The sequence below is a fragment of the Spermophilus citellus genome (assembly GCF_964194105.1).
Source record: "Spermophilus citellus genome assembly, chromosome: 13".
Classification (NCBI taxonomy): Eukaryota; Metazoa; Chordata; class Mammalia; order Rodentia; family Sciuridae; genus Spermophilus; species Spermophilus citellus.
The window spans coordinates 904,967-926,392 of NC_138193.1; the positions used below are offsets into that span (position 1 = coordinate 904,967).

A 21,426-nucleotide genomic window follows, 5' to 3' on the forward strand; every position below is an offset into this window, starting at 1 on the left:
AAACTGTATATACTTCAGTTGAAGATAAAAATGTATCTTTTATCTCTTCATATCACTTTTTGTTTAATGTCCTTCTTGATTTATTGCTGTAAATTCGCCTAATAATTTTGCTATGCTCCAGGTATTATTATCTACACACATGTTAGTTATGGATGTACTCAAAGGATCCCAGTGTTCTTTTTCCAAAATTATCTCTCTTTTCTATCATCTTGCACATAAAAAAAAGTGCCACTATGAAATAATTTTTGTGTGTTTGCTTTGCCTGTGCTCAGAAAAATACATGCCATTAGTCAAAGAATGACAGATTACAGGGCTGAGTGTGTAGCTTAGCAGCAGAGAACTTGCCTAGATGCTCAAGATGTTGGATTGGATCCCCTGCACTAGAGGGGGGTGTGTGGAGATTGCATATTCAGCAGATGTTTCAGTTCAGACCACGAAAGAAGGGGTTAATCATCATATCAAGAAAAATCAACTGGTTAACTCATTACATCATTCATCAGAGTAGCTGTGAGTTATTCTGAGCCTCAGTCTGACAATCTGACTCACCAGTGCATTAACATTGGTCATTAAAAAGTGCATTAACAAAGTTTGGATCAAAATCATCCAATTTCCTTTCTTAGGCTCTTTCATCTGCACACTGTTTTTCCATAAAAATGATAAATAATTGGGCCATCTTTTCTTTGGGGCATTTTCATTTTTATATTCTTAACAAAAGTATCTAGTGTCAAAATAGAAACTACTATGGATGAGAAATAAAATGAAATTAAAAAATAAAATAAAATTCATAGCTGCTTCCTTCTAGCTTAGTCTGTATTTGTGCAATTGCACATGACTTTTCCTGAATCCCTCCTTTAATACATATTCATATTTTTTTGGCAAGGATTTTGTTCTCTTGAACGTTGTTTATAATTTTAATATGTATTATATGTGCCATGAACCATCTTTCCAGGACTATCCTACAAGAGTGCTCTGTTTGCAAAAGCAGTATTTTATTTAGATGGTGTCATTGTAGATTATCTTCAGTCCCAGAGCCTTCTGGACTGGAGTCGATGTCAAGAAGGGCCTCTTTATTGGTGAAAGTGGAGCTGAGAGTTACGCTCTGTCGAGGCTTCACAGGTGCAAGTTCATTCAATTTAATATTTTCATTTTTGACCAGAATTGTCTTATCCATGTTTTCTTCACTGTGCCTTGCAACAACAGCATCAAATACATCTAATTTGGGTGGCAAGGTTCCACTTTCAAATAGGTATTTGGTTAGATAAGAGATACCGATGTTAGCTAGGAATGAGGTGACCATGGCAAGAGTCTTAAATGGGAATCTCTGGTTATAGATACCGTTCTTATCAGAGTAATAACCAGGGTAGAAGATCAAGGGCTGCAGGTACAAGTAGGGCTCCCCTCCAGTGATTCTCAGGAAAAGCCCAGAGACGTAACCTGCCACGGCCCCGTACGTGTTGGTCCCCTTGACGAAGAGCACACAGAGCAGCTGTGGGAAGATGATGATGTAGACAAGGTCAGAGCTCAGGTACCAGAGCCCATACACGGTCTTCGTCAGCAGGGCCATGGCTGTTGCAGACGCTCCAAACACAAACACAGTGATTCGCATGACCCAAACAATTTCCTTGTCCGATGCCTGTAAGAAATTGACGAGGGTCAGCCTGGCACCAATATGTGGACTCATGTGGGTGAAGATCCGGATGCATCTTTATTTACCCTTTACAACTCGTCTAAAGAATCCCCCAGGGCAAACGATTTTCTCTGTGGGCAAACCCAACCTAACCTACGACACCTGAAGCTCACAATCTTGATGACCTCCCAGGTGGTTGGTGGAGTGGGGCTTCTGGGTACCATATGCATGAAGCTAGATCACCACATCCTGTGCCTGAAGGTGCAGGGGAAGGAGATGAGCTAATGTGACATCATCCAGGGATAACGGGGCAAGGGAGAATTTTGCTTGTATGTATTCATGAATAGTCTTCATGTGGCACCGAGAGAGCTGTGACTGTCCTTACTTCCTCTCCTTGTAGGAATACTACCGTATATAAGACTAACCACCTTCTGGTGCCACACAAAAGGGCTTTTCCATGACATTTTCTTGCTAAAACCACTGGGACTACTTTGTAAGGATGACCTAAAAACACAAAGAGACCAAGCTCCGTAGCGAAGAAAGGCTCTCCCTCCAGAGGTGTTCTTGGTCCCTCAGGGACTCCAAAAGCCTTCTGTTCTACAACCACTTGATTCAGTAAAGAAAATTAAATCGAGGGGATATTTTATGACTAAGGTAGACTTGGGAGTCTAAATGAAGAGCAGTTCAGAGTTTACACAAATATGCATAAAATAACTTAGAGTGTCCTGCTTCTACCAGTGTTTTTCTGTCTCCTACTGTGCTTAATCAGACTAAATGGTTTGCTAAGATATTTTAAGATGCAGTAATCTTTTGTCAGAAGACAAGAAATTTAATTATGGCAACATGATGAAATATCTTGGAAAATAGTTATATTGATTTGTTCCTTTAAGTATAACATGAATGATAGGGCTGGGGTTGTGGCTCAGCGGTAGAGCACTCGTCTAGCACATGTGAAGCCCTGGGTTCGATCCTCAGCACCACATAAAAATAAATAAACAAAATAAAGGTGTTTTGTACAACTAAAAAATAAATATTTAAAAAAACATGAATAATAAAATGTATTGTTAACATGCATTTTCAGCACATGTAAGCTCAGTGTCATTTAAACTAGTATGCCTAATCAAAGTTTACAGAATATAGAATTACAGAAAATGGAATTAATATAGGATATGAACACATATATACAGATTAAGCATTCCTTATCTAAAATGCCTAGTATTAGCAATGGATTTCATATATTTTTGGATTTTGGAATATCCGCTTATATAGTGAAAGATTTTTGGGATGGGGCTCAAGTTTAAAAAAGAAATTAATTTAGGTTTCATATACACCTTATGTACATAGACTGACATGCAGAATTTTTAATAATTTTGAGTATAAAAGTTTCATAGTGTGAAATTTCTTGCTTGTAATAACATATCAGTTATCAAAAAGTTTCGGATTCTGGAGCATTTCAAATTTCACGTTTTGGATTAGGGATGCTGAATCTGAACTTGATAGGGTAAGATAACTTGAAGTTCAGGTTTGTCTTAGAATATGTAGCTTTTTTACTGCTCAGTTACAGCACAGGTTGAATATAAGGAATCTATAAGCATACATATTCTACAAAAACATTAAGTACAATGACAGCAGAAATAGCAACAATAATAATAAATTACAAATTTTAAAAAAAAGTGTTCTTACATTTTGTCTGAAGGAAAGCTGGTAGATGTTCCGAGCAAACATTGAACTTGCTGACAAGATGGAAGAATCAGCTGAAGACATAACAGCAGCAGACACAGCACCAAGGCCAAAGAAAGAAATGTACACAGGGCAGAGATACTGCAAAACAATCGGTAAGATCATGTCTGCTTCTTCATTCGTCTTGGGATCTGGAAGCCCATATGCAGTCTGGTTCCAGTCTGTTGGGTAGAAACCACAAGCGTGACAACCAAGAGGCATATCTCCTCTACCCATCTGGGTCATGCTGTTTACTAGGTAGTTCTGAAACCACTGAGCATCACATAGGTTAGCCTGCGTAAGAGGCAAGTCCATGTGATGGCCATGTGGAAATGTCTTACATGTTCTGACCTCTAAAGGTACTGATGACCGTCAGTCTCATCCATAACACCTGCTTAGAATATGATGACGACATACATACTCCTTTTCTGCAATGTGGCATTATATTACATAGAATCATAGAAAACAAATGCTCTTAGACGGAACCACAGAATTTTCTCTGGACCACTTCCTTAGGCCTAGTTATCGGTGTGCAAGAGACTACAGCATGGCTGTTGTTACCTCTCATTTTTCCTGTAGAAAAGCTTGATTTAGGAGCTATCTTGGCACAATTTTTCTAATTTCATTTAATCTTGTGTAGAATTTTACTTACAAGAAGCAGGAGACTTGCTAGATTAAGAACTGAACCATCTTTACTGAATGAAAATTATACTCATAAAACTGAGATTTTTCAGAAGGATTTTGAAGTAAGGTTTTTGAATTAAGGTAAGAGGACTGAAGCATATGTTTATCTTAGAATATGTAGCTTCTTTATTGCTTACTGTGTTGAAGAACATGAGGAACCTGTAAACACATATTAATATAATTCCTTTTTTATTTGCTGAACTTCCTTGATGTCAGAGTGACAGGGTGGTTTCCTCTGGATCCTGCTACTTTTCCTTTCCCCATTTTCCATCATGATCAACAGTAAAGCCATGCTGAAACGACGAGGCCAACTCTAAAGACTTAACAGAGATGACACGATGCCAGAAACAACTGCTAAGTTACACTCAATCCAAAAGAAAAATGCCTTCATTCTGTTTTAATCAGTCTGTTTCCCTACCACCCTCCAAATAATCTCCAGATCTCTCTTCTGCTTGTGAAATAAATCCTGTTTTTTTTTTTAATTTTCCACCCCCCCAAAAGCCAGACACTGAACATCTTTTTTATCTTTTTGAATGTTCATTTATATCATGAACCAACAACTGGAATGAAAAGAGTATTCTACGAACCATGACTGCTCTTTCAAAAACTAAATAATCCAATAAATAGCTCTTGAATTAAAAGTCAGAGTCACCATGTGAGCATCACCCTGGGTCATGTTTAAAAAAATACAATGAGATAAAAGAAAAATTGTTTTTTAACTGTTTTATTTTTCTCTACTTAGGTTACTCTTTTGAATTTCGTTAATGTGATGTGTTTTAAATGCTCTTAAGAGTTGTATTGCAATCACATTTAGAATAGTCAGAAGTCTGACTCTAAAATATGTAAAACACTGAACATGCCAAAAATTTCCATTGCTATCATTATGTTAGTTAAGGTCTGAAGTTTATGCCCTCCTAGTTTACTTCATTTTTAATCCCAAAGAGTTGAAATTAGGTATGACAGGACCTTGACGGAAGAGTGGGTCATGAAGGCAGAGCCTTCCTGCATGTGATCAATATGCTTATGAAAGAGGCCCAAAGGAGCTTGCCTTTCTTTTCCACCATATAAGGAACATAAGGATGAGGAGCAATTAAGTTTAAATTAAAGGTGAGAATTTAAAAGTGTTTCACATAACGGCTAACAGGGGGAAAAAAAAACATTTCTTATTGTGTTCTCTCTCTCTCTCTCTCCCTTTCTCTTTTACCATTTAGTTTCTTAGCTTATCTTCATCCATACACATACTCACTTATTTCTCCAAGGGGGGGAAAAAAAAAACCTTGAACAAACTATTGAAATCATAGAGGTAGACTCTGAAGTTCAGAGTGGTCTGTGGGTAGTCATGAAGACAGGTGAATTTTTCTTAAGCTGGTGCCTCTCAACTTTGGCTTAGCTTTGACTCACCAGAGGGGGCTATTAAACACACACACACACACACACACACACACACACACACACACACTAGTGTTTGGCTCTATCTTTGATTATTAAACACCCTGTGGAGTAGGCCAGGGGTAGATGTGTTGTAGAAAGTCCCTCTCCACTCCTCAGGTGAGGTCACTGTGCACCATGGTTGAGAACCACTGGGGACGGAAGTGGATACAATTGATAATATAGCAAAATGGGGGAGGAGGTGTACTTATGAATGTTTGCCAATGGAGTAAGCAATCAAAAAACGTGGAGATCGCTGAACTATAATGCAATTTGCTGAATGCTATACAAGGCACATAAGGAACCATGAATGAAGAGGCATTTGCTATGTGGGGGTAAGAGAGAAGTAAAACAGGGAAGGCAACCGGTGGTGGAACTGGCAAATTAAGTGACAACGATGGTGAAGCTCCCAGAGATTTACCTGTTGATGCGCCAATGGCCCCAATGAGGATGGCTGGCAGAGCCATCACCAGGCACCCAAAAGCTGCCAAGAAGGACAGCACTTGAGCGTAGGTGGCTGAGGACGAAGAGAGGACTCTCTGGAAGTACGCCTGCCACGGGATTCCACCCAGAATCTGCATGAGAACCCCAAAGATTCAGAGTGAATCGAAGGGATTTCACATTTACTAATATTTTTAAACAAGAGGTTTACAAGAATTGCATTTAGAATAGTCAGAAGTAGGGCCAGGAATCTCAGCTGCTGTGATTATGTTGGTTGTAATATGAAGTTTGTTATTGTCCATGTGTTTATTGAAATCCTAATCTCCAAGGTGATGAAATTAGGTACTAGACAGGGATTTAGTCCTAGGTAAAGCCCTGGGAATTGAATAGGTCATAGGTAAAGCCCTCATGAATGCCTCCTACTCTGTGAGAACACAACAACAAGTTTTCTGAAAGTACAGTCTCCATCAGACACTAAATTGGCCAGCCCTTTGATCTTGCAATTGCCAGCCTCCAGAATTGTGAGAAATACATTTCTGTTGTTTCTAAGTCACTCATTTTATGATACTTGATTATAGTAGCCCAAGAGAACTAAGACAACATTATCGCATATTTTTGATTGTGGAAAATTTCTTTAATTTGTCTTCCTTAGTAATTAGACAAGACAATCCTTGTTTTTCCTAAATTTACTGATTTAAGTTGCCTTAAAACTATCCAGAAGACCTCAGTTGGTTCTCATCCCAAATTTGAACCATAAAAAATTTTATCAAAAAATGATTAAGATTCTGAAAGTAGGAAATGAAATCTGAATCAATATAACCCAATAAATATTTATAGACTCTAACCCTGCACCAGACATGTAGTGGTCGTATGACACAAACTTGAAAAGGGCATGGTTCCTGCTCCGTAATTTCCATTCTACTGCAAGAGTCAATGCATTACACTGTTTTGCAAAGTGCCCAAGAGCATAGAGAATATAGCGGAATGTCAGGGAGAATGTCAGAATTTTGTTTATACTCGTTTTTACCTGACAGCTAAATGTGATATTGGGCTTTAATTAAATGACATAACACATCCTTGCTTACGGTGTGTATGAGCAATCTATGAATGCACTTTGGAGATGAGCTCAGAAATGGGCATGATGGAGCTTTAGTGGTAAAATCAGTATGTGGTACTTATACAGAGAAGGCCATGCACCAGCAGGTAAATATTTAAGGATAAATACGAAAATCTTGAAAATGCCTTTGATTGACAATTAGACGACGTTCCTCAGGCCAGAGCATCACTTACCAACAACAGAAAACTATCAAGCCACGTGTAGATTTCATAGGACTCAATGGTCCCCAGCCAGGGCTCCTGGTATTTGGCGTGTACAGCAGTAAACCCAATGTCAGAGACGGCAGGATGTAACAGGGCAAAGGGGACACTGATCCACTGGAACAAAGAGCAGCATTGGAGTTTTAGTCTGTGATTTTAAACTTGATTAATATATCGCAAAATTGATACACCTAGTTTATTTTTCTTGTACATGGCGTGGCTCAGTAGTTCCCCTATTCAAAGAAGAACATGAAACTATGTTCTCTGTGGGACATCATGGAATACAGATTTAGTAAACCTAAAATAACACATTATCTACTTCTGCTTGATTATGCCGTATCATATAAACTATAGAAGCAGTCACCTGAAAACTTTGAGAAGAAAATACTACATATAAGACATAACAGACACACACACACACACACACTTTTATGTTTTATGTGAATTAGGGAAAGATATCCACCCATTAAGGTGACATGGAAAGGTTTAAGTGAGAAATTTGTTGGTAAAACAAGTGTTGAAGAATGGGCCCAATACTTATAGGTAAAAGAAAAAGAAATCAAAGGAGGAGACCATCTGGAGGAAGCAAAGCAAAGAGTGGAAGAAAACGTACACTTCTGGACTTACCACGGGGTCACACAACAACAGACACATCATAAGTTGAAAAAATTGCAAAGCTGCGTTAAATCCACCCAACCTACCAAGCACCATAGCTCAGCCACATTGTGCACTGTGGAGTGCCAGTTGTTTCCCCATATGATTATGTGACTGACCAGGAGCCATGGCTACTGCCACTAGAGAAAAGACCGTGCTCACTGTGTCTAGGTAGCCCATGAAAAGATCCAAAATCAAAATTAAAATTGTGGTTTTGACTGAACATGCTTCAGTTTTACACCCTAATAAAGTAAAACAAAAACAAAACAAAACACCAAGTTTCCAAGTTGAGCCATTGAAAGTAGAAGACTAACAGTATAAGTTTGATGTTTTGTGTTTGTGTGCATATGCCCACATCTGTTGGGTGACAAAGTTTGCTGGCATGGGAGTAGCTTAGGGAAATGGGAGTAATAAAGATAGACATGGAGAGAACCTTGAATTGCAAACCAAAATATTTATATTTTGCTTTGTATGCAAGTGGGAACTCAAGGGATTTGCATGCATTTTATGTGGTACCAAGAATTGGACCCAGAGGCCCAGCATGGTGTCTGCAGGCTGTATTACCAGAGGCTCAGGAGGCTGAGGCAAGAAGATTGCGAGTTCAAAGCCAGACTCAGCAACTTAGCAAGCCACTAAGCAACTTAGTGAGATTGTCTCTAGATAAAATACCTTTTAAAAAGGGTTGGGTATGTGGCTCAGCGGTTGAGTACTCACCCGTAGGTTCACCCTGGCACCCACACCCCAAAAAAGTTAATCTAAGGGTGCTCTACCTCTGAACTACATCTCCAACCCTGTTTTCTTTTTTTTTCCCCTTTTTTTTAATGTTATTTTGAGACAGAGAGTCATACTAAGTTGCTGAGAATGGCCTCAAATTTGCAATGGTCCCGCCTCACCCCTGGTCACTGGGATGACAGACATGTGCCACAGTGCCTGGCTAGAAGGATTTCTTTGGATTTTTTTTTTTTAAAAAGTCAGTGAAATTTCCTCTAAATTTTAACACCATAAATATTAAAAACAAACTTAGAAGAATGTAGTAGTATGGAAGGGCCATAGATGGTTTCAGTGGCCCTTGGATAAAGCAGTGGCATTAGGAATGGAAAGATACTGGCACTGAACAGGAAAATGAAGAGTCAACAGAGAAAGGTCAGAAGAGGTCAACAGGGAGGTCAGAGGAATCTGAAAAAGAAACCTGAAATTTACAACTTTGGAGCTGCCAGGGTGATGATAAAGTCCAAAGAATTAGAGAAACTGCAAAGAAAAGATGGTTTGAGTTATAAGTTGACTAATTAATTACGTATCATGAACAGCAATTAAAGCTTATTTAGTCTTATTCAGTTAATTCAATAGTGATTTCTTAACAATTCTTATCTTCAATTTCTTATCAATTTAGTTACATTTTGTAGTCAAAAAAACATTCTGACATATATCCCTACATATATTTGACCTACCATCTTTACACCTGCTTACTTGGTTTATGTACCTGTGTATTTTAAGTTCTGATCTCATGCAATGCAATGAGAAATCACATATATCACTGATGAATAGACTTATCCCCTGGGGCTGTGTCTCTTGGAATAACAAGTGCATCAGTTATGAGAGCTGCCATTGCCAAACGAACCTCGCTTCCTACACAGTGAAAGAAGATTTACTTCTGTTTTCTCTGTTTCATAAAGTTTATGATGATGTTAAGTACAAATCAGAATTTCTGCACTGTCAACTTGATTTTGGCAATTTAAAAATAAAAAAGTGAAAGTTATTGAGTAAATTAAATACTCTCAAATTCAATTAAAATATGACTGAATTACATTCTACAAAATGCAAATAAAATGTCTAGGAGAAAAAGAGGAAATATAATCTTTGCTAGGGTATATAAATTTAGGGTTAAACTGTAAATCTAATTTTGGTTAATTCTTTTAAATTTTCCTCTAGAATATTATTACAAATGCTAGAAAATTGAAAAAATAGGAATGGGATTCATTCTTCATCTCTGTCTAGAATAAAAAGTAAAATAGAGCGAAAAGCTTTTTATCATAAGAAAAATAAAGAAAGCTGAGGAGAATGAAGAGTGCTTTGACTCTCTTTCAGAAAATGATTCATCTTCAGCATTGGCTGGCTCTGTCTATGGCCTTTGAACAGGGCTCTGTCCCTGCAGGGTCTGTAGCTGACATAATGTATGTGTTTGATGAGATCATGTATGTGAACCCACAGTGACACCTTGAAGAGTGGCCACACCATTTCCTTTATTTTTCTTTTGACATGTCTTAGGTGATGGATATTATTATGTGCATAATTATAATCTCCCTGTTTTAGGATGTAATTGCAAAGAATCAACATTGACTAGAATGCATCTAAAATGTGCAGAGATGCTTTTAATATAAGACGAATAGTATTTGTATTTCATAATTATATAGTACTCTTTCTTAATGCAACAAACCTATATTACCTAATTTAATCCATGACTTAAGGACAATAAATAATACAGATAATTCCTTATATAACTAAGCCCTTTCTTTGACCTCAGATATTAACCATTATAATTTGAAATCTACAGTTTTTCCAATGGGATATTTTTCTAACAAAAAAAGGTTTTCAATAGAATTTCCATGTCCTATGAAGAGTCTAATTGATAAACAGTCTCATAGATAAATGAACACAAGGACAGGGAAGAAACTTGTGTGGGTTACTATCAAAGTTTTAGTTTTCTGACCTGTGGAGAAAGAGTGATATCATCAGTTCTCAAAGGGTGCCACACATAAGTTTCCATCAAATCTAGCCATGAAGAAAACAAAGACCTAGATCTTTCTGAGAATTAGTCATAGCACACATTTTTTCTGTCCACCTCTAACGAAGTAACTACAGTTTCCATCTAATCAATTCATAGAAAAATACAAAATTTCAAATAGTGTACAACTTACTATGTATCACTCATTATGGAAAACATTAATTCCTTTGCTGAGTTGGTATAAAACACCACATTATCTTTCGTTAAGAAAGAGAAAGAGGAGGAGGAGGAAGACTGAGGAAGACAGGAGGCAAATCTGAGGAAGGCTCCACTTACCAGTCCTACAAAAATGCAAAAGAGCTGAACAACGTCTGTGTAGGCCACAGAGTAGAGACCACCCACCAGGGTGTACAGAGTGGCAATGAGGGCCGACACAATGACCGAGGCATGCACATCAACGTCGATGATCACGCTGATGGTGGCTCCTGTGGGGACAACAAAAAGAAGTGAGAGCGCTGGTCATGGTCTGGGGTGAGTTCTGCTTTCTGGCAAGGCCATCCTGTGAGTTCTGTTACAGCAGCTGTTTCCCTGTGTCGTACACAGTGTACTGGATAACCTTGGTTAAAGTGAATTTTATATTGAGACCTTTGTATGTTATCAAACTGACTATATATCTCTTTTTATATATATTCAGATACATGAGAGACACCCAAAACTTACCATCACTGAACACCCTGAACAAGACATTGAGACATTCAATTCCATTCCATGAATTCACAATTTCACCCTCTGAAATTCTGACTTAATTATATGCAATATATTTACTCATATCCATAAGGAAAATAAGGCTTTCTGAGCAATTTGATCAGTCATTTCCAGTTTTACAATGATTATTCATTGGCTCTTTTACATTTAGTTTGCCCTCTGCTTTCCTGTTATAGCTGGCGAACCCTCCGAGGTGCCAACAATTAAGACAAATTTGTAGAAGAAAATTATATAATTATTAAAACTTATCTTTCAACTTTTTCTCCCTCAAGGTCATGAAGGATCATTTTATTTTATTTTGCTGGTGGGACATACAACTTCTACTCCTGAGATATTGATATAATGAAGAACACTAATGATGAATATCATATTTTTAGGTCATTTCCATCATCAGATTTTATATTCTTAGAATTCAAGTTTATGTTTCTTTTACTTTACAAGCTGTTTATCGTGTTTTTCGATGCCTGTGTTTCCAGTGACAATTTAATGGTGTGGAAGGTTGGCCCATTTCTTGGACTAATGGCTTTCTTAACTCACTTGCTGCTTCATAACTCATTAATTGCTTTTCCATTTTTTTCAAAACTATATAGTTTATATTTTATCTTATTATAAATGGCAATTATAGGTATGCTAGCAGACATGAAAGAGATCTGTGATTTTTTTACACCATCAATTGTAGCCAGATGCCTCACAATCTCCTTCTTCTCCTCCTCCTCCTTAATTGGCATAACAATATTTACAATCTACATGGATGAAAATCCATCATCCTAAAGAATAATTCGAAGTATTTTGACCCAAGATATCAATACAAAATATTTTTTGTATTTATTTTGGCCATGATAATAATATAACATTATCCTCCTGGATAAAAAATCAATTAAAAGAAACATCTACTAAGGAGTTGTAGGATAAAAGACAGAGGAGAGCGGTTAATTATTTACAAGTGACTTTAGGTAATTATCTGAGTTATGACTGTATAGATATTTAAGAGGTTATCTCCCCCTGAAATCCTATTCTTGATAGTTGCCATTCTTTGCCATTCCTCTTTGGGCGTGGTTCTCCACTTTAATAACATGTATGTTATCACCCCATAATATGAGAGGTTCAATTATAGAATAAAAATCACTGGACTGAGATTTGCAATCCTGTGGATGTCATCATTTGGTTGTAAGTTAGTGATCTGAGAGAAGTTACCTTCCTGTTTATTACTGTTAAGATTGGGTTAAGTTTTTTATCTAAAATATTTTCTGAAAAATTATATCAATGGTAGTGAATAAAACAAAGTTATTCTAATAGATCTACTGAGAAATATAGTCTACTTATGTAGATATGAAAATAAATATACTGTGAATAAAGTTATGAAAAAAAAATCTCTTAATTTGAGCCATCTGCAGTAGAAGTATACATTTAAAAGGTATAAGGTGTTGCCCATTTATACCAAATATAGTTGGTATAACTTTGCTCTCAGGTCAAGACGGCAAGCATACCTGTTCTATCAGTATTAGGCCAGTAGCTGCATAGTAATCAAAACTGGCATGAGATTTCTGCAGGATTCATGAAGCCAACTCAATAAACTGCAGGATTTATCAATGTGGGATGATATATCAGGATGTAGATGTCTTAGGAAGCCACAAGAAGGCTTCCTGAGAACCTTTATGATGACAGGGTGTTTCAGGTTAAGAGGGCAGTGAACTTGGCCATGAGATCTTGAATCTTGCCTCAGGAGCAAGGGACAAAATACAAGAAGGATAAATTCTACCTTGAACCAAATCCAAAAGAGGTTATTCAGGGGGAAGAAGAAAAAGAGAGAGAGGGAAGAATGGGCAAAGATAGAATCACACAGCTGACATCTGTGAATGTAGTTGTCTTCAAAGTATTTTCATGAAATTGGTTATACTTGAAACATACAATTTAAAAGTTATTTGGTCTGCAGAACCCTATCTTTACATAAGTGTTCATTATAATCATTAAAAAAAAAAGATTCTCCTATATTTCCGCAGTAAACCATGCATATGCACAGTGAGGTGATAATAAATCTTACACTTGTCTATTCTTAAGTATCCCAAGTTTTTTCTTATAAACACTAGCTCTGCCTTACTCACGCTATTATTTTTGAAGAATATGGGTGATAGTTTAAAAGTACACATTCTGCCACAACACAGATTTCAAGCAAAAGCGATAATATATATTATTTCATATATGCATGTGTTAACATGAAAAAGAAGCATGCTTTACTGAATATACTGAAATACATACACAGACACATATATCCAACAGAAACTAATTGTAATAAAGTTCTGAGTTTTGCCACTATGCTTTCTATTTCTAAAATACTTTGGAAATATTAGCTCATTAATTCTTTTCCTCTTTCAGGACTGTTATATAAGTTGATCTTTATTCAGTTAGAGTGAACATGTTGTATTCTGTTAGATATTTAGCCCACTCCTTTTTAAATACCCAGCAGGTAGTTTGTTCTTAAAACCAAAATTTTCTAGTATTGAAACCAATGACAAATAAACTCCCATTGCTTCTCAGCTAATGAGAGCAAGGTGGGAAGAGAGGTGCATTTTTACACATGATTTCATTAGGGTATAAGCTTAGCAACGATTGGGGAGTGTTATTATCTTGCACCAGGGCAGTATGACATTTTCCCATGAGTTATTACTGTATATTATAACCATCAAATTCTCTTCTTTCCACATCAAGTAACTTTGTTTCTACAGAGACCAAGAAAATAATGTTAATGGGAGTTTGGGAGAAAGGGAGAAAAAGAAGGCCATATGGAATCATAATAATAAAAACTAGAAGATGGATTTATATTCTAGAACATACAAAATAGGAGGAAATTTATCTTACTTTTGTTCTAACCCCTTAAAGTTTGGTAGTATTTCCATTTGTAAGAAAACATGGGAAATTACATCTAGACGAATGCATGCCCAGAAGGCAAACACTGACATAGTCCATTGAAGAAAGCTGAGGACCTTCCAACCTTCCAACTCTGCTGATGGTCAAGAAGGACCTCAGCACTCCGTGGGATGGTACACATTCGCTCTTGATCAGATGAGCCTGAAGATCTCCCATGGTTCCTCTGAAATTTTTTGTTTTCTAAATCTCGCAAGGAAACTGAAAATCCAAAGGCCAAGTACAAGTTCTTAGCATTAGTTGATCTTGGGTCATAAGTTAGACTCTACTGAGTCTAAACTCAGCATCTATCTCCCTAAATGTGTACACAACCCAATAATTTAAGACATAATGGAATTACATTGGGGAGGGGGAAAAAAAGCAATATTCATCTTCTTTTGTCAAAAAAAGTATAGCTCAAAACTATTTATTAATTTCTTTGTGATAGGATTATAGTTATTCACGGGACACGATTCCTGCCCTAAAGAAATTGATTATCCATTGTGTACAGTAAAAAGTTGGGCATGAAGTGAACAGGCAAATTATCATACAAAGGGAGACGATAAGCCCAATGAGGAAAAATTGCAGGTGCCTACGAAAGCCCACAGGGAAGGCTCCTAGCAAGTTTGGAGCACTGCTCCCTGTAAGTGCCAGGGTGCTTGGTAATTAGGGAGGCAAATGGTGAGAGAGAAAAAAAAGAGGAGAAAGGAATCCAAAGCAGGGACACCTGTGCTTGCACAGTATCAGTAAGAAGCAATAGAGAACCACAATTCAGACAGAAGATAGAGGGCAAGTGGGGTGCAGGGGATAATCAGAGGAGAGAAGACTCAGGCCATAGTTAAGGGCCCTGTTCAAAAGTTTGGTTTTAAGCAAGAAAGGGGACATGATGAGATTAGAATATGAGGTTAGAATTTAGAAGGATGAGTCTGGCTGCCATGTGGCGCCCACCGTAGGGCAGACCTGCAAATGTGGAGTTGGCTGCATTAATACAGGTAAGGGAGGCTGGGAGTGGCCTGGCTTATGGCAGGGAAGAGGCAAAGGTGGATGGAGGTAGGGGTGGAGTGGGGGGTGGTTGATGGAGGAACCAGGTAGGAGTGCAAGCAATTAAGGATGAGTCTTAGAGCTGAGATGTCTAGCCAGCAGGATGAAGGTAGGTCTGCAGCAGGTGAGGTGTGTGTACCTTAGTGTGGGAACTACATCTCCTAGCTGCTTCAGCAGCCTCAGTCTCTCAATCATGATCAGTTGGCCCAGTTAGTTCCCCTGTAGGTCTTTGAAGGTGAAGAGGAAGTCAGGGGTGGGGAAGCTTTTCATTATTCATTAAGAAGACATTTAACCTGGCAGGGAAGTCCAAGCTACATTCTACCACACTTAAATTTTTCCACTAATAAACCACAGCGTTGTGCTTTTTACAAATATCATTTTATTGAAATATCTCCAGTTAGGCGATTGCGCTTACATGACGTGTCATCATGAGAAGGCGGGAAATACTTCTTTGGGAGTATTATTTACAGTCGAGACTCACATTGGTTATATATTTGTTTTTGATTAGGTATATTTTATGCAAAAAGTCAATATCTCTAGAAATATTAATGCTTTAAAAATGATGTGGTACTATTCCTTGAGGAATTTAGATAGTCTTGCCTATGCTTTATATCAATTAACAAGGCAGTTATCAGAAGAAAAAAAACAGGAAAGATTAAAAAGTTCTCAGTTCACATAAATGAGACTTCTAGAGAAAAATGAAAATGGAACTCACTGATTTAAATGTATTCATCAAAGGTATTCTCCCTAAACCTGGCTCATGGACAGTAGTTTTTTTTTTTTTTCTTTTTCTTTCTTTTGTACCACTTAACTACTGAGACCTATTCCTAGTGCCCCCTGCCCTTATTTTAAAACTTTTTATTTTGCGACAGGATCTCACTAACTTACATAGGGCCTTGATAAATTGCTGAAGCTGGCTTTTAACTTGCACTCCTCCTGCCTCATCCTCCCAAGCCACTGAGAGTATAGGCAGGCACCACTGCACCCAGTAAATATTTGTTTTGTTTCTGGTGGTGCTAGGGCTTGAACTCAGGGCCTCACACATGCTGTGCAAGCACTCTACCACTGGGCTACACACTCAACCCTAAATAGCACTCTTAGTTTTGCTTAATAAATGATGTTTTGTTCAAAATCATATACAACTTACAAAAGCAACCCTGAATCCCTATAAAGTAACTCATAGTGATTGCTCTAATTATGTAATTCAAGTTTAAAACAAATGCACTTGAGATGGGACGTAATCTCTACAACAATACTGCAAGTAAATGTAGAACTTCAGTTAAGTTTTTGTAAGTATAAATATGACTTAGGATATGATTTTAATAATTTCTAAGACACCAAGACTGAAGAAAGTAAGTTGTTGGTCTGATGTTCAGGAAACTAGAAATGAAGGTAGAACAATGATCCGTTGGTGCTTACCTAGTGCAGAGAAAATTGCTGCAGCCCAGAACATTTCTCCCATTAGCGCAGGGATGAATAGGAGCCCACCCATGCGCTTTCCATAGATCTGCTGAAATGGGTCTAGCATGGTCACATATCCCTTGGAACGCATGGGTTTTGCAAAGAACAGACCACCTAAAAAAATTGCATGAGTGTTTATGAGAACATTAAAAATTCATAATATAATAGTCTTTGCCAGCTTTTTACTATGCTATGATTTCTTAAGGGAAATGAATGTTTTAGAACACTGTATATATTGAGGAACTAGTCTGAAATATACTGTGAGTGCATTACCAAGAAGCATTCAGCAACCTAATATAAATTCCTTAGTTCATTTAATAGATGTATCCAATGGACAACAAGATGTTATAATTGAGGCATATGAAATTTAAATATATGGAGTAGGATAGTGTTCACTGAGATGGCTTGGTGCATTTGTATCACTCAGTACATTTAGAAAAAACACAAGGTCCAAAAGAACAAATTGAAGGGAAAAAAATAAGAAAGAAAAGAGGAATCATTTTATATAATATTCTTGGCCTTTTATAAGTTTAATTTACAAAAAAGTGTCAGGTACAATAAAGTTGATTCATTTTTAATGACATGTCCATAATATTTTTGAAAGAATAAAATATGATTATGCTAAGAAATTCACTGTTTTAAAAGTTATAAGATCAAAGGTTGTTTTTTTTGTTATTTACATGTTCCATAATAAAGAGATTACCTAAGCATTATTATTCTGTTGCATATCAATTTCTTGTAACACCTACTTAGAACTATCTGGTGACATTTTTCCACAATAGTTATTCCCACTGTTTGATTTGCTAACCCACTTGTTATTTAGACTTTTATTCTTTAGGCTTTACTGAATGAGTCAAGGAGATTTAACCTTCCACTTACCTAAAACCAGACTAAGTGAATATCCAATTGGTGCCTGAGCCCAAGCTAAACCATAATCTGGTACATAAACTGCTTCAGCTGTCCCATTGATATACCCTCCTCCAACCCACGTGGCTGAAATAGAATGAAAAGAGAGGTCATGACATATGACATTGTCTTACATGTCGTACTCTAGGTCTGATTGTTCAGCACCAGGCCACTAGTCCCATGGGGTCATTTAATATGGCTACTCCAGACTGAGGAATTCTGTGACATATGTTTTCTTCAGATATATGAAATTTCTATAGAATAATAGCTGAAAGAAGGAGGTCAAGGAACCAAAGAAAGCAAGTTTTTGTTAAAATGAGTTTGGGCCAATCATGATCTATAAGCTACTGCTTTCTTTAAAAAAGATAATGAAGAATTTGATCCTTGTTGAAAAACTGAGGTTAAAGGGACACTACATTTCTGCAGCTTATATTCTTCAAAAATACAGTCAAAATATTCAAAATGCTATTTATGTAAAATGTATATAAAATTCTGAGTGTCAAAGGCTGTTAAAAAAAAGCTTATCAGATATGACACTGAATTTTAGGCTGAATCATCACATAGAGAATAAAATTTGACTTTAAGGAATTTTCTAAACTCTCATAGAGTATATGTAAAATAATGATGTGTATTTGATACATAAGTACTTGACAGATAAGTGCTTCTGTTGCTTTCATGCCAGAATTTATCTGGCTTTTAATCTAACACAAAGCAAAGAAGAGATTGTGTCTTGGGGTTTAATTGATTTTTAAAAGATTAATATGAAAAGACATTCCTGCAGAGTAATTTTAAGTACATTTAATGGAAAGTTTATATACAAAATCTTGATGTGGACAAGATTTGTATTTATCAAACACTCCCATCTTCATAGCAGCTTTTACATCTGGTGTTAATAAGTAACAAACACCATCATTTGCTTTTCTCAATCTAAATCCTGCTGAAATTGTAGAAAGAATCCCCACTTGATACACACACACTGAGAATGGAAAAGGGATAGAAGAAAGAATTCTCACAGACACAGAACCTGAGACTTGGTCTTCCTGCTAGGTACCTGGAGCTGCTAACAGGCCAGCACTATTTTGCTTCATAAAATTAATAATCAGATGATCTTACAAGCACAAAGCTAATTCATGGTTATTTTTTATTGTGTAGCTCTCCTGTCCTTTGTCCAAAAAAAAAATGGTGTTGAACAATTGTCCCTATTATAATATAGAAGCGAAGACTCCATTACTTACTATGATTAAGCTAATTCTCTTCATTTTTTTAATCAATCTTGTCCTTTCTATGCTATAATTTATTGTCCATGGCTGTATATTTTATATTAAATTCATGAGTGAGGACTTGAACATTTTAAAACTGTCTGTATTTTTAAAGAATCAACAGTTTTTGAAATATACAAGTAAATGAAATATATATAAGTAAGTGAATCTGATAAGGTTTAAATAACATGGTTCAGATTTTAAGTGAATGGTAATATTAATTAAGGATCTTCTGACAGAGAGAGAGAGAGAGAGAGAGAGAGAGAGAGAGAACTTCACAAACCAAGCTAGACCATGACACTTCATAAGAAATAGTGTTATTTGAATATATTCTATATAGTTTCATAAAGTATTACAGTGAAAAAAAATCATTCAATATGGTAAAGGAACAAATCCTGAAATTTCTTTATGACCATATTAAATAGAATATTAAACTAGAGTAATAGGACAGTATTATTATTATTATTGCAAATAACAATTTGCAATGAGTAAAACACTTTGATATACAGCAGTTCATGTATTACTTTAGTGGCATTTGCAAAATAAGTAGCTTTATAAAGAAATAGAGTGAGGCCAGTTCATGAGCTCATGTGGTATAGTACTAAGGGCCTGGGGCATGGCCATCAGAAGACCTGGGTTTGGGCCTGGCCCTGGTCCTGGTTAACAAGGTAACCTGGATCTTCACTTAACCCCACAGCCCTTTCACAAGGCTATTACAAAGAACAAATGAATCCGTCTATAGTTGGTGAAGAGTTAAACAAAGAGACTGTAAATGCTTGGAAGGTAAAATCTAGTGTGTATATAGAACATTGTAGATTACAAAGTCAAGACTTTCAGAACTGTCTTTACAGTGCTTTGGTAAACTATTTGATATACAGGGTGAATCATTTTTAAATTGCACTTCAGGATTGAAACTGGACATCATTCAGATATGATTTCCAATGGGTTATTTTTCTAATGAGAACTCAGAGTCCCTGTTAATATAGATTATATTGCTAATGTTTAAATGTTTACTAAGACTCACATAAGATGTGTTATCAGTGAAAGTGTAATTTTAAGTTGTTGTTTTTCAGAATTATTTTCAATGAATAAGATGACTATAAAAAGAAAGAAATTGTCCCACATACAAAACCACCTCTGGGCAAAGCAAAGACAGACAGAATACCAGCCCCTCCTAATACAAAGAAGGCTTGAAAGGAAGAGGGCTACAGATGGTAGCTAGGGGATTCCAGAAAGGACACACCCTGGCTTTTCCCCTTTTTATCAAGTTTCCTGGAAATTCCTTTTTCATTGTTGTGGAGTCATAATATTGTCTTCCTGTAAGGAAATTAATTACTAAATAGGAAAATTAGGTTTCCAAGCAGGGGATCAATCAGTTTGCTATTGTATTGCCTCCAAATGGATTTATTTAGGCTAAAAACCATCACTAGTTAGTATTCACTGACATTTGTCATTTAAGATAACTCAGAGTCACAACTTCCTGCATGCATTACTGGACACACTGAAACACTATCGTATTAATTTACAAATGCATGACTTGTAAGACTAGGGCATGTTTTCATTCCTCCACTTCTTTGTCTTTACTCTTTCCACCCACTAAACAGAACAGAAAGCCCAGACTTTTTTTCGTTGGTATTAGATTCATTGATTTATTATAAAATCATTTTATGCAAGAACTACTGAGTTGAAACCATTTTGTTTTCAAGCAGATATTCATTATTTTCAAAATATATAACCAGCAAACCTAAAGAATCCCCAAAGGACAAAGAGCAATGTTTGCAATGACACTCTGAGACCACATAATGTATATTCAGAGAAGCCAAGCAAGGATGAACTGCACCAAGCAAGCAGGAACTGGAACTGGAACCTACCTGTCATGGTAAATCCACCAACTAACAAGCCAATGTCTCGCCCACCAACTATTATGGCTTCGCTGCGTTCTTCTGCGCTGCCACTGTTTTTGGTCCTCCATGCAGCCCATATTCCAACCAGCAAAATGAGAAGGTAGAATATGATGATAGCTATCAGTCCTTCCACGTGGAAAGCCATTTTTAACTGAGGGTCCAGATTCTTCCGCAGTTGGCTACTTCATTAAGACTTGTGGAGAAAATACAGTAATGCATTAAGAAATAGCAGCCTAGCACTGTGCCTACACAGGCAGCCAGGAGAAGCCAGCTGGCTCCTGAGCCAACCTGTGCCATTTAAAGAAAGAGTACACTGAAGTCACGTGTGAAATTGGCCATGGCCAACAAGTGTCCACTATATTATCCTATCTCTATTTAACAGTTTAATGATGTCCTGACTTTTCAAGAAACAAAAATAAATAAATAAATAAGGAAATATTGCTTAACAAATAGAACCATAAACACTTCGTGTTTCATAATTTTTTTTTTTCAATTTAACATTGACCTTGAATCTTAACTCAGTAATTCTGTCAAGAAATCATTTCCAAAAATTGTGATTGCATTTGCCTTTTAAAACTAAGTTACTGTACTAGAATT

At 36.7% G+C, this 21,426-nt stretch overlaps 1 protein-coding gene across 1 annotated transcript; it reads right to left on the reverse strand.

Annotated features, from left to right (window-relative positions):
* Positions 1-1,003: 1,003 nt before the first annotated feature.
* On the reverse strand, positions 1,004-20,974 carry SLC5A7 (solute carrier family 5 member 7; the record flags this gene model as incomplete). The annotated part of the gene is made up of 8 exons (XM_081265377.1): positions 1,004-1,633; positions 3,311-3,528; positions 5,880-6,033; positions 7,190-7,333; positions 10,929-11,077; positions 16,719-16,874; positions 17,640-17,753; positions 20,797-20,974. 8 exons carry the CDS (start codon positions 20,972-20,974, stop codon positions 1,004-1,006), a joined length of 1,743 nt encoding a protein of 580 aa, XP_081121503.1.
* Between the last annotated feature and the right edge of the window lie 452 nt (positions 20,975-21,426).